At 48.8% G+C, this 14,173-nt stretch overlaps 1 protein-coding gene across 1 annotated transcript; it reads left to right on the top strand.

Annotated features, from left to right (window-relative positions):
- The first annotated feature begins 477 nt into the window (after nt 1-477).
- LOC120847882 (uncharacterized protein K02A2.6-like) lies at nt 478-2,778 on the top strand. The gene is made up of 2 exons (XM_042289310.1): nt 478-1,041; nt 1,447-2,778. The coding sequence occupies exons 1-2, from the start codon at nt 478-480 to the stop codon at nt 2,776-2,778; spliced, it is 1,896 nt and encodes a 631-aa protein (XP_042145244.1).
- Nucleotides 2,779-14,173: the final 11,395 nt, after the last annotated feature.

The following is a 14,173-nucleotide window of genomic DNA, read 5'->3' on the forward strand; positions in this document are numbered from 1 at the left end:
GTCCTGCACTTACTTCTTATCGTAATGACCGGACATTTGGTCTACGGGCCGCTTTCGTTTGAAGGAGCAGACGGCAACAAGCAGAAACGTTTGAGAGCAGACGGCGATTCGAACGATCAGGCGGCCGTTCGAACTGAAAACGCACTGAACCTTACCGTAGAAGAGCAACTATACGAAGCGGCTAAACCTTACCGTGATGTTTTTCAAGGTTTAGGGCAACTTAAAGACGTCATCTACCACCTCAAGCTCAAGCCCGGTGCCCAAGGTTCAGTGAAACCGGCCAGACGCGTTGCCGTTATGCTGCAGGAGAAGGTGAAAGCTGAACTGGACCGCATGGAAGCAAACCAAGTAATCGAAAAGGTAACTGAACCAACAGAATGGGCAAGCTACATGGTTGTAGTTGTCAAGAAAGACAAAGTTAGATTATGTTTAGATCCGTCCGACTTAAACAAAGTTCTGTTGAGGGAACGCTATCCAATGCCAACCTTGGAAGATATCGCTCCTAATCTGAGTGGTGCAAAATATTTCTCCACTCTAGACGCTGCTTCCGGTTACTGGCAGATTAAGCTAGCAGACGAAAGCTCGAACATTTGCACCATGAGGTATAGATTCCTAAGAATGCCATTCGGAATCTCAATAGCTCCTGAGATATTTCAACGAGCCATGCACCAAGTATTGCAAGGGCTAGAAGGGGTCTCAGTTGTTATGGACGATATTCTGGTATGGGGAGGAACCAAAACTGAGCATGACGAAAATTTGAAACGTGTGCTGGAGAGGTGCCGAAGCTACAACTTACGGTTAAACAAGAAAAAATGCCGTTTTTTACAGCAAAGTGTCCGCTACTTGGGTCACATCGTGACTAACGAGGGACTGGCCCTGGACCCAGGAAGACTTCAAGACATCTTGGAAGTGAAGGAACCGAAGAACCGTAAGGAACTCCAAGTATTCCTTGGCATGGTCAACTTTGTAGCTCGGTTCGTGCCCAACATGTCAACAATCACGGCGCCGTTCAGGGAGCTGCTGAAAAAGGAAGTTGCCTGGGTGTGGGATGAACGACAACAAATTAGCTTCGAGTCCTTGCGCGAGGTCCTGACCAAAACCCCAGTGTTGTTTTATTACTGGAAAGACAGGCCGATTACACTTTCGGTTGACGCAAGCCAGACGGGCGTCGGAGCTGTAATCATTCAGGATTGGCATCCGCTAGCATATTCGTCGCGTTCGCTAACTGAAACTCAGCAAAAGTATGCCCAAATTGAAAAGGAAATGCTCGCCATTGTCTATGGGTGTGAAAAGTTCCACCACTACATTTTCGGCCAGTCCCAAGTGATCGTTGAATCTGATCACAAGCCGTTGGAAATGATATTCAAAAAACCGCTCTGCCAGTGCCCGTTGCGGTTGCAACGCATGCGACTAAATTTGCAAAAGTATGCAATCACGATCAAGTACAAGCCAGGAAAAGAAATGTTTCTAGCAGACGCCCTGTCGAGGTTTCCAAACGAAGCACCCTTGCGAGAGGAAGCAGAACATTTTTATGTGAACGTAATCGAATGCTTGCCTGTTTCAGACAAACGTCTGAACGATGTAATGGAAGAAACCAACCGGGACCCCAGCATGACGAAGCTCCGAGAGTACGCAGGTGATGCTTGGCCCGAAAACAAAAGGGAGGTTCCAGCCGAGATCCGAACCTACTGGAACTACCGTAAGGAAATGCACGTCCAGGACGGACTCGTGTTTCGCAGCAATAGGCTCGTCATCCCCGCGAGGCAACAGAGGGAAGTACTTTCTGTGCTGCACTCCGCGCATGGAGGCGTCAGAAAAATGAAGTCAAGAGCAAAAGCCGTGATTTTTTGGCCCAACATGGGAAGCGACATTGAGCAAATGGCAAAGAATTGTGCCGAGTGCCAAAAGTATAAACCTAAGAATGTGAAGTTGCCTCTACTCAGCCATGACATCCCGAAATTGCCATGGCAGACCATCGGAATCGACTTGTGCTACCACAATGACCAAGAATTTATTGTTGTGGTTGACTTTTACTCTTTCTTTTTCGAAGTGAGAGCCCTCAACCGCTCGACTGCGAGCAGAGTCATCACGGTCTGCGCAGACATCTTCGCGGCACACGGCCTGCCAAAGACGCTGTGCAGTGACAATGGTCCACCATTCAACAGCCAACAGTTCACGGACTACCTCCGCAAGATGGGCACCACGCACGTCAAGTCCAGCCCATACCATCCGCGCGCAAACGGGATGGTGGAACGCGCGGTACAAGAGGCAAAGAAGCTCCTGAGAAAATATGCATATGGTAGTGTCGAATACTACACCGCATTACTGGAGTGGCGCAATACTCCCAGGGATGATTATCTCAAGTCACCAGTGCATCGGCTGATGGGACGACAGACTAGGACCCTTCTACCAGTACCCCCGAGCCACCTGGAGCCGAGCATCGTTCGACCGCAAGTTGTCCAAAGACGTCTACGGCACTTCTGGAAGAAGCAGCGGACGTATTACAACCCCACCGCCAGGTCTCTTCCCAATCTAAAGGATGGCGACCAGGTGACTGTCTACGACACCTTGGCCAAGACGTGGGCTCCAGCAGCAGTCATTGGAGCAGCGGGTGCCCCTCGGTCCTACATTGTCCAGGATCAAGACGGACGAGAACTTCGCCGCACGAGAGAACACCTGAGAAGCACAAGCCAGGTCCCGATGGCGACATCACACACCACACCACCGACTTTGCCGCACCACCGACACCACACCACCGACGGTGGAATTGCGCCGTAGTAAGCGACCAAGGAAATGTCCCGCAAGATACCCGGAGCCAGAACATTAACAAGCATCTAGGTGTCTTTAGGATGTGTAGCAAGCAACCCGGACAGCAAAAGTGCTTGTAACTAACTACCTTGTGTTTCAATTATGTTTAATTCAAAAAAGCGTTCTTTAAAGAAGAAAAGGGAAGATGTAACGCGAGTCATGATTGTGCCGTCATGTTATCAGCCGCTGCTCTTCGTATCTGTTTCAGTGATCACATGTGCTGTATATATATTATCTTGTTCCTGGCAATAAACGTTCGTTCGTCACTTGACACGCAACAGACTACAGTCCACAGGGTGTTCAAGTGGTGCGTACAACTTTGCAGTTTTCCAGCGTTCATGTTGGAACGAAACACTGACGACCACAAGTTTCCGTGAATTGCCCCAAAGTGCTTCCCGCACAAGCAAGCGTTGTCCGACGGCGTCTGGTTTTACTTTTTCATGGCCCCGTCCACGTTCTCCGACGAACCGAGCAGTCAGAAAACACATAAAAACTGACATTCAAACCTTTCCCGACTCACAGTTTTATAGTCGCAGTTCCAGTCGCGGTGTTTTGACAAGAAGGCGTTGACAAGAAGGCATCGCATGGTGACTTCCACCCACAGCCCCAGGCCGGAAGTGCGCCCGACACGCCCCCACCGCGCCGTGACGTAACAGAGCTGAATTCATGTATACAACAGTTTGTCATTGTGATACCGTGGCTGGGAGATCAGTCACTTTCTCTCCCGCAATCACGTCAATTTTTGCGTACGAACAACGCCGGATTCACCAGAGAGAGCCACTATAACAACTGCAGCTGTAAAAAAAAGAAAAAAGCATTCGGCTTTTCTGAGTGACGCGAGTATCGGTGTGATTGACAGTGATAGTAAACAGAAACGCAACGACGAGGCTTACGCGTTCCTCGCCCAGCTTTATCGCGTCGTAGACGACCGGCCGCGCTTCGAAATGGGCTCTTTAAACAGCCGTAGATGCGTCTCTATCGGAAATGAGGCCTCCGCACCGGCCGAAAACGACGCCGCGCCGCCATACCCTCGAATCGGCAGCGAGGTCCTCTTAGAAACGACTATGGAGATGCCCGTAAGCTTTCTTGCCCGCCCGTCCAATGGCAAGATCTTTTCCCGATTCGTGAAAATATATGCTTCATTTGTTTTTTCCTTCGCCGCCCGTTATCGGTGCCGTTTCGTAGGTTTCTTCGCGCAAATGTGTTAGGAGAAAACACAACATTAAATAAAGTGCTTTTTTTGAAGGCCTATAGGTAAAGCAAGGCATAGGTAAAGCTGTCCCCAATTGATGTCTACATCCAACGTGCTAACCTCAAAAAAGAAAAAAAGTAAAAAAATAAGATTAAGTGTTGCCCGGTGTTTATACGCTCCGCGAAATAGTTAAGAAGAAATTTGGTTTTCCGAATATGAAAACTATGCTTTTCACGTTTGAATCTTGTACGTTGCGATAAATTAACGAGTTCCATTGGAGGAAATGAGTAACCCACCGTACGGACCGTAACTTTTTTTTTTCCTCAATCATTATTACGGCTTTGGGTGTAGTAGAGAGTGGCAACGGGCAAACTAGTATAGAGCCATTCCATCACCGGTTCAAATCACTGTTGCTAGATGACGGAAGCTTGATCTGAAATCGCAGTAAACGGTTTTTGTCCTCCAGGAATCTTGAAAGAGTTCGCGACAGGGCAAAACGATATCGCTCGAGCTTCATGATACCAGATATCTAAAACCAAGTAGGTCGCATTTTCGAATCGTAGTAATCGCCAACTGCTGATATACCGTGAAACCTTAGTGCTGAAAGCCCATACTCGGAGACACCTCCCACGGCAGAGTTACATTGTATGTACATATACCTAACTGGAAGCTCTTCGACGGCACCTCCAACGTGCATCGATGCGTCGACCCGGCCAAACATCGGACCCAAAAGGCCGTCCACATCGGTCGTAAACCGGAACCCGAATCCGCTCCCATACGGCTCCCAGTCTTGCAGTCCATCGTCAGCGAACCATCAGCAACCGCAGCCGCCGGTTTCACATTGTGCATCGCGTCGCGCGGGCAGATACAGTAGTATACCACGAGCTGGGGGAGGCGGAGAGTCACCGCAGGTGCCCTGGCTGATAACAGGTCTCCGCCGAACACGCGAGTGCGAGCACCGTACTCCCCGAGAGACGATTTCGCTGATGACAGAGCGCGGCGAAGAGGAGGGAGGACCTCCTACTGCCCACCACCCCCGCAACCACGCGACTGATCGTCTCGCCACGAGATGGAGCGAAGAAAACCCCAGGGCACGTGCGCTTGGGCATTCGAAAAACTGCAGCGTCACGGCTGGTTTCCTTATTGGATAATCGAGCTAAATGCAGAACTGAATCAGGTAATTCACTCGTTAACCATATAGGTAATCCGGTACTTTTGGTTATTTAAATCGCGAGCTCGTAGTAGTGGTTGACACAGCCCGTCTACAGTGTCCGTCTCGGTCCATCTTCAAGGTGAAGCGGTCTGCATGCATTGTGTCAGTCCACGACGGACTACAGCCATATCTACGGGCCGCCATATCCAATAACGAGACAGTTAGAAACCACGTGGTATGATCCGACGTGCGTGTCGCGGGTTTGAACTGGCTTTTCGTTGGGCCTCACGGCCCATGACCTTGGCTCTTGTCCATTGCGGAGTGGAACATTTCTTGGCACATAGAAGTCGACGAGCCAGTGACCCCAAAGAAGAAGAAGAAGGCGGAAAAACGTCGTCTGGGCTTCTTTCTTTGCTTGGCTTGTCTTGGCTACTTCTCGAGCAGGATCCGAAGCGTCTTCGTTTGTGTATTTTGTGGTGAATTGAAAAAGGGGGAAGACACTAAATGTGGGAGCTTCCAGCCAGGAGCAAGTCGCGTGCATTCTCAATTCCTTATCCTCCGGTTCCCGTTTCGGCCGCCAGGCCGCGACAGTTTTCGCTGCACACTCTACTACGCGGGTAACTTCCCCACTTTTCTCTTTCACGTTCCCTCCGCGGGGTGGCGCCACCTCCTTCTCCTCCGGAGCTCGCGGGCGTGCCGTCCCGCGGACCGAGCGAGCCAGCCGCGTTGATGGTGATGAGGGCAGCGGTTTCACAACGCGTCGCTGATGGCCCTGGCAGGGCTCCCGACGCTAAGAGCCCCCCGGGAAAAGCAAAGACGCGGACGAAAGCAGCGACTCGAGGCACTCGCGACGGGGGTGTGGGTGTCTTCGGGGCTGCTACAACGGAGCACCGCTTTCGCTGCCCAGACGCGAAAAGGATAATGGACACGGTGTCTGGCTCGTGCGATCGGTCTCAAGAGGGAGTGAGATGACCGTCGCGCTGCCGAGGAAGAGCCCTGCGTTCGTCTAGGCTAGTGTGTCGTCTTGGGCTTGCCGTGCCGGCGATAGCGGCTGCGATTTGGGAAGATGTCCCCGTGCTAAGAGCCCGTTCACGAGGGGGCCAGTGTAACTCGCCCGATGACCGGACGATGGGCTTATTCTTTGGCGTGCTCCAGGTTTACGGTTTTGTGTATTTTATAAGTATCGGGTTTATTTCTGTTTCATTTTTTTTTTTGGGGGGGGGGGGGGCGGAGGGGGGGTTGGGAGGGAGGGGGGTGAGCTGAAGTAGAGGCGGAAGGAAGGGGTAAAGCTGAAATGCGTAGAGAAACATTGTTTCACGTGAAGCGTCTAGGAAGTAAGAAGCGACAGTGGAGACATTGTTTCCCCGTTTCGAGCGATGCATTTTTTTGTAGGCAAAGCTCGCTTCGAGCTCGGAATTGTTGGAGACAATATCAAAAGAAAGAGGATGGAGGTACATTTGTCTAGTGTCCGCCATCTAGGGAACGAACGATTTTGTGGAGCCTTAGCAACAGCTTCTGTTAACCAACCACCAGTGTCCTTAAAAATTCAATAAAGATATACTGTATCGCGAACTTCTATTTCGTCGCCAAGTCTAATCATCTGCTAACACGCTCTTGTACGTGAGTGTTTCCGCATTCTTTCTTTTTTTACCCTTTCTTCTCGTTACGAAATAATAAATTTAAATTGTATACAATTGAAGAAAGCGGTTCAGTCACATTATGCGCTGAAATCCTTTTCTCCTGTTTTTTATTAGTTATGTCGCGATTGTATCACGTTTCTTTTTTCTTTTTTCAAAAGCTAGAAAGTGACAAAAGTTAACAATCCTGTGAATCAGCCTTAACAAAGTGTGTGATGACGAAGGTCTTTTCTGCTATTCTTTCTATAGCTTGTGCTCTGTATGTATTTTATACTGTGAGTATCACGCTGCTCTGCTGCTTGTAGGCGGTTGGGGACCTTGTCAAGCTGTTTTCTACAGCTTTTTGTCCCTGGTCGCCACCATAAAAATCTTATGGTGAAAAAAAAACAAAAAAAAAACGAAACGTGCCGGTGTCTCCAACTTCTACAAGGAGTATTCACTGGGCGCCATATTTACGGGTGCTGTCTAAAGCGCACGCTCACAACGAGCCCCCATTAATAGGCTGCTAAGACCGGCAATCTTGAGGGTGTGGAATGCACGTTGCAAAAGAGCCGTGGAAGCTCGCCATCAGCACGCGCTCAGCAGTCGCGCACACAGCCATGGCCGCCAGTGAATACTTCCTATAGAGAGCACTCGCAGAGACAATTATTGTAACTTTTACGAAAGCGAGTCGGGCGAACGACAAAGCCGTGAAAACGTTTCGACCTAGACAGACACTGGGAAAAAAGTTACATTGCACCGAGCACAAGGTTACACTGCACTGAGCATGAAGTAACATCGCTCCCATCAAGGTCAGTTTAAAGTGGCAGACTTTAATATTAGATTGACACGAATACGGCCAGCAAGTCGACCACAACACGTCTCTTTGCGTACCAAAAACAAATGCAAAAAAAGTGAGGGGGATTTATTACGTGTGCGGCCATCGGTCTGCTCCTTGCAGACGGCACTCACTCTCGTGGGTAAACGAAGTTTCTCAGACTTGTCAGTTCTCCCTTTATTTTAGCATCTCCGATAGAATTGGTAGTCGACCAAAAACAACGTAGCTATTTTCACTCCTTTCTCGAGGGTCAAGTCTCCGTTTGTAAAGAAGTGGCGGACTTCCGACAGCCGGAGCAAAGGCAGACGTACACTGCCACCTCCATTGTCGTCACTGACAAGTTAGAGGGACATTAATAGCCTTCCCCCCCCCCTCCCCCCCCCCCCCAAAAAAAAAAGAAAAAATGTTTGGCGATTAATTATGTTGTCAAAAGACAACCCAATCGAATATTATGATTACAGCGTCAAGTAAATTTTTAATAAAGCCAAGAAAAAAACGCAACTGCTCGAAACCGCCACTGGACTGGGGAGGAAGAGAAGAAATATAGAGGTTGTTGCCAAAAGTTACATGGCTGTGCAACTTTTTTTATTATTATTATTCAACGTATTTGGAGTTTTTTTAGATGCCACAATAAATGGGTACCAAAATATAAATGGGTACCATTTTTTTATAATTTTATTATTGAGTCTGCGTGGCTTCGATGACCCACGACTTTAAATATATTTGGTGGTGTCAAAAACGTAGAGAATGGCACGTGACCGCGAAAAAGAGAGTGAGCGCTACTCAAACCGGCCAGTTCTCGATCGTCGGTTTTCGGGCGAAGAGGAAGCAAATTTCGAGCTTTAAGTTGTGTTCTGGGACATTGGGCTCTCATATTTCGTGTACAAATAAGAAAAGAAAAAACTTGGCGAGAGCATAAATACCATGTCAGTGTTAATGTAGAGCTAGGGCATAGGTGGCGCAAGTTACCGCCCCATTCCGAAGGGTACAGCCGTCGGCATCCACCCATCCAGGGACGGGGCTGCTTATGTTCACGCTTCCTGATTGGTTCGTCGGCGTTCTGCCGACTAACGTCGCCATCTGCTTGGCTGCAGCGCCATAATGAGGTGCATGGAAGGCGCCACGCCCTGCGTTCCCCTATTAAACCGTCTGCGACTAATAGACCGATTCAACCCTCTGACGCCACGTGACTGCGATGGCGCTGCTGTCAGTACTGCGCATGCGCAGATGCATCGGCTTGCGAGGATTTGGTTTCTGCGCAACCCAGTGCGGACAAACGCATTCTAGTTCGTAAAGCAGTGTGTCGTTGGTCGATAGATTAGATGACGCCGTACACAGCGCGTCACCGTCGCAGCGGCCGGCACATGTCCGGAGCTGGACACCGTGACGTCACTGTCACTCCTCTCCTACGAGAAGCATACAAACTTGCTCGCCGTATAGTGTGCTGAAGGATAGATAGAACGATAGAGAACACCGGAGGCACCGCCAAGCTTGCTGCACTTTGTGACGTCGTCAAAATGACCGGAAAAGCTTTTTTTATATTTTTTTTATTTAATAAGTTTTGTCAATGTTAAGCACCGGATGGAAGTTCTCCTACGGAAAATCCGTTTTTAACGACCGATTTTATTTTTTTTTTTTTCTTTTCCGGAAACTTGTAAAAACTATAACGACTCAGAAACGACCGGATGCGCCTGGTAATTGCGTACGGTGTTCTTCGTACAACTTAAAGCACATCATAACGTGCAAAGCGTCGCCAGAAAAACAGAAGTGAGCCTTCTTTTTCTTACCGCAAAATTACATTACGCATCCAGGGATGCTCCGTCTTCACACGAACATAGGGGTTTGATTCAGATGCCAAGGTTTCATATATTTTGTTTCATCGGATTCAAAAGTTATAACGGATTCTCGGAAAATTTCAAACGAAAAAATGGGTCCGGCTCCCGCTGACAAACGGGATTCCTATTTATGGTGATTTGCAGGCATCGTTGAACCACCATTTTCTCAATAAAAAAAATGAAACGTGTTTACAATTCTCTGTAATGCCGAATTAGAGCGCAGCTCCTGAGGAGGAGGAGGGAAGGGTACGGAAGGGAGGGTGCCCCCTCCCCCTCCGTACCCTCCATCCTCCTCTCCTGCTCCCCTCCCATTTAGCGGGAAAGTTTCGCTAAAATTACCCGCTAAATTAGGCGAAAATTTCTTTGCTAAATTTAGCATGGTAATATTCCCGCTAAATTTAGCAAAAATTTCTCCGCTAAATTTAGCGTGGGAACTGAATTGGTGTTGAGGTCATGTGACGTGAATTTTCCCGCTAAAGTTAGCGGAAAATTTCTCATAATGCAATGAGCACCCTATACGCTGACGCCAACGGCGTCGCCGCTCAACTTCGGAACGGGCGCCCAAGCGCCGCACTCTAAAATGCAAGAAAATCCCGTATAATGTTTAAATCGGAAAAGGACCAGTCCCGAAGTCCCGGAAAAGGACCAGTCCAAGCCATCTTGGTCAGTGGGGTGCGCTCTTGGGCGCAGCCATAATCCGATTACGGATTATGGCCGACTTAGCAAAGCTTCGTAGTCGGTATATGATGCATCCAAGCCGTCCAAGCGCACCCCAGCCGAGCAAGATGGCAGCGCCCTGAAGCAGGACTTGGAAACGTGTATTCTAACCGGTCACCATTCGTGGGGGGACTGAATGTTCGGCCAGTTGGGCGAAACGTAGTTGGATCTGGCGGCGAGGGAAAACCCGATTTACCTTTAACGGAATGGCGTTAACGAGCTCGTGCCGCAGAAAAGCCGGCGTCGTCGGCGTGACGCGAAACTCCTGATTGGTCGATGGGGTAATGACGTCACAGGCACGTGACTTCGCGGGGGAATTTCAAACAACCCACAACTCTGACGTGAAACGTGACGTCACGCGTGGAATGAAAGTGATAAAAACATGACTTGTCATGCGAAGTAGAGGTCGCCGCACGTCTCAAATGATGTCAGTTTACAAAGTAATTAATTTGCTTTAAAAGAAATGAAAGAATCTTAAGCGGGATTGCAAACCACGACCTTTCGTTTGCGAGCTAGGTACTGACTAGGCCAGGCAGGACACGCTTGTCGCGTTCCATTTTTAAAGGCGAAGCTTAAGCGTCGTCCTAGTTTTCACACAGAGAGTCAACGACAAAATATGACATCAAGTGCTGCTACCCTGGACACTACCCTGGCTGCCGCGCGGAAGAGCTGGGTTAGAATCCCGCTCGACCTGGTTTCTTCAATGACAACAGACTACTTACACAAATCAGACACCGCTCCCGTTGCATTTTGGGAACCTGCGGGCCAGGAGCGGGGTGCGTTTGGATTTTGCTGCCCACTGATTCCCACAATGCATGATGAGACATCACGCCGCGATGAGGCGCTTCGAGCTTTGAAATAACTTCATTCCTTTATATTCTACTCAAAACATTTCAGCTCATTCTCGGCTGTTATCGCGTTTTCCAGTTAGGAATATTCCTGAATCCTCCGCGTGCATAAAATCAGCGGTAATGGGCAACTTAGGGTTCAGTCGGCCTTCAGTCTCGGACGCAAGATGCTGTACATTTAAAGTTTAAAAAGTTTAAAGACACAAATTCGCCTCATAGTTTTTTTTTTTTTTACGTTTATCTTGTTTTATTTTCCTTTGTGACACTATTTAGTGGCCGTATTATCCCATCATAGTCTCAGCAAGCGTCCAGACCCACGGCACGGCAGGTTTTCGATCTCTTCTGGCCGTACTGCTGTGAACGCAGTCTACGTCTGGACCATGCAGGCTTCAGAAAAAAACAAAAACAAAAAAAAACGTCCTACAAACGTCCGAACCGTGTCGGCTTCTGAGTGGAGCATCGCGAGGAACCGCAAAAGACCGGACCCCCGCTGCACCGCGTCGCCGCAACCGCGACTTCGTCGCACCCTTCGCCGCAAGCCACACACAACGCCCCCAGTGTTCCCGGCCGGGGCGTTCGTAGGGGACCTGTCCCAACCGGTAACCCACTTATCCTCGCGACCAGGCGTCAACGGAGCAGAGGAAAAGGGAAGGCCCACACTTCGTTCACCCACCCGACGACGAATCGAAGATGACCTTACAAAGTCGTCCGAGCCAATCCAACACCTTCGCAAGTATAGTCACCCGATCTTCAGCACGGAGACGCAGCTCGTAGTCACGTGACAAGTTCCCGGCGCTGGATTGGCTGGGACCACTCGTAACGTGCGCGGCGCTCTAAGTTGGTGGAAGGACGAGGAGAGGTTCGGAGCGGCGGCGGCGGCGGGGTTTTGGCGGCGTTGGTCTGCGCACCGTTAGGCAAGGCAGCGCGGCACACCGGACCGCCGCTCTGCTAATCATGGGCCCGATTGGATTAGCGCCTGCGGTCTTTCCTAGCGGGCCACGAGCGAGGCAGGCACACAGTCACCGCCGCCGTGGCTACCCGGTGGCATCAATTTATCCTGGACATTTTTACTTTCTTCTTCTCTCGGGACGAGCGCAGCGGACGTAACGCTACCTCTCGTGTTTCGTTTTTATCTTTTTCTTTGGGCGGCGGTACCGGAGTTTGTACTCCGCTTGGTCTTGCGACGAACTGCAGCGGACGCTACGAGCCATCGAAGTCGGTTCAATGCCGTGCTGTTAGAGTCACGTGATCTGCCAGGCGGGAGTGGCGACGGGCGGGGAGGCGATCACGTGACATATGACTCGGAGATTGGTTGGTTGGAGCTTTAGCTGGAGCCTTAGCTGCGGTCCATGCTGTTGTTTAAGAAAGAATTGGGGGAGGGGGGGGGGGGGGGTAGAGTCGCTTGGTGCCATCGTTTGTGACGATGTCCCGCAGGGGACCTGGATCTTGTATAGCGCGTAGATTCATTGTTTTTATCATCTGTTTTTTTTTTTTGTGTTCTTTGTGCATGTTTTGCCGAGAGAGTATATCGAAAGCGTGGGCACGACGACAGTTTGATCGAGAGGATTGCTTGAGTTTCTACCGTTTCATTAATTAAGGTGGGGGAGGGGGGGGGGGGGGGTGGAACTAACTGCCTGCCGACTTACATGTAATCTCTTCGTACCTTTTTTAGTTGTTGTATGTTTGTAAGTGAAGTGAAAAATAAAGTGGGAGTGAAGAAGTGTAATTTGGAGCTCTTTCATTAATGGTTATAAGTTTTTTTTAGCCGAATCCTTTGACGCATATTTTTATTTCCTTTCGTTTACGGTTGCAAGCGTGCTTCTCTTGCTTTCTAGGTAGGTCGAAATTATTTACCGGCTCGTTATTTTAACTTGAGGGTGTTTTTTTCTTCTTACTGTTTCTTGCTAAAAAAAAAATATAAACGTTTTTTTTTATTTTTTTACTTTGTGTTGTCAGTTGATAGCCGATAACGAAAATGAGAAACGGAGCTGTCAAGTAGCTAACCGTGAGTTAGTTCGATGTCAAACTATTCCATAATATTTTTTTTTATCATTACTTATTTTATACTTTTAACTTCCTTCGTGTTTCTTCTAATACCTGCGTTTTCGGTTATGCTGGTATGCAGAAATAGGAGAAAAAACGTGCGAGGTAACATTTTTGTTCAAGAAAGATAGTTTTTACGTCAATATTTGGTTACAACAAGAAAATATATTGAATACCTCGGAAACAACCTCTCTCGAGCAAACTAAAAGGCCGTACTCTAGACAACGCATTTAATTGAGTCAGTTACATCTGTTTGGCGGACGTTTAAGTGTTTTTTTTTTTTTTTTTATGCTGGCTATGTGGCGCAAGACGCCACCCGATTAAGAATCTTCTGCCACGTGAATCTATTCATTCATCTCCACCTCTGGCAGGTTTATGGAAGCCGCCTTCACCGCTGAACACGAAGTGCCCGGCAGTCGAGCTGGTGTTGGTGATAACGGCGTGACTTTTCCCAGTAACGTAGTAAACACTCGATCGTTACGTTTTCGAAACAGTAACACGTAACAACGTTACTGTTCATCAATGGCACAAGGAACTGCGTTACTCGAAACAGGTAATGTTTTTAATCCGAAAGCATTAAAGACCCATGGAGCAGAGCCGGCGTTGTCTGTAACCGGGAAAAACGGCAGAGAAATTCCCTCCGCGCCGTAACGGCTCTTAAAATGGCTGCGACGCGGCCCACGCGTCGGGTGGTTCCAGGCAACACCACCCCACACTCCTGGCGCTGCTCCCGCAGCAGCGCCACGGGTGTGGGGTGCTGCAAGGTATAGGGAGGCTGTCCGGCCGGCCCCTGCAGATGATAGCGGGGCGCGCAGCTTGTATGTGTACGCTACGTATACGAATGCCGTCGCATTCCTACAACTAATCACTTTTAAGTGTCCTTTTTTTTTACATTCGCAAGTATATTTAGTTATTTTTAATTTTATTTTGCGTGGGCTCAAAGACGCAAAGTCACGAGGCTTTATACGACGTGTTTGTAATCAATTACTTTTTGTGCCCTAGTAAATTTAATTCTAATTAAACAACTTTTGAAACAAACCACTCGTAATTGTAATCACATTGCATTTCCGATCTAATTTACCTTAGTATATAGCATGGACGTCTGCCGCTAAGTGCGGTCTTT

This window comes from Ixodes scapularis, unplaced genomic scaffold, assembly GCF_016920785.2.
Source record: "Ixodes scapularis isolate PalLabHiFi unplaced genomic scaffold, ASM1692078v2 PGA_scaffold12__126_contigs__length_90152505, whole genome shotgun sequence".
NCBI lineage: Eukaryota > Metazoa > Arthropoda > Arachnida > Ixodida > Ixodidae > Ixodes > Ixodes scapularis.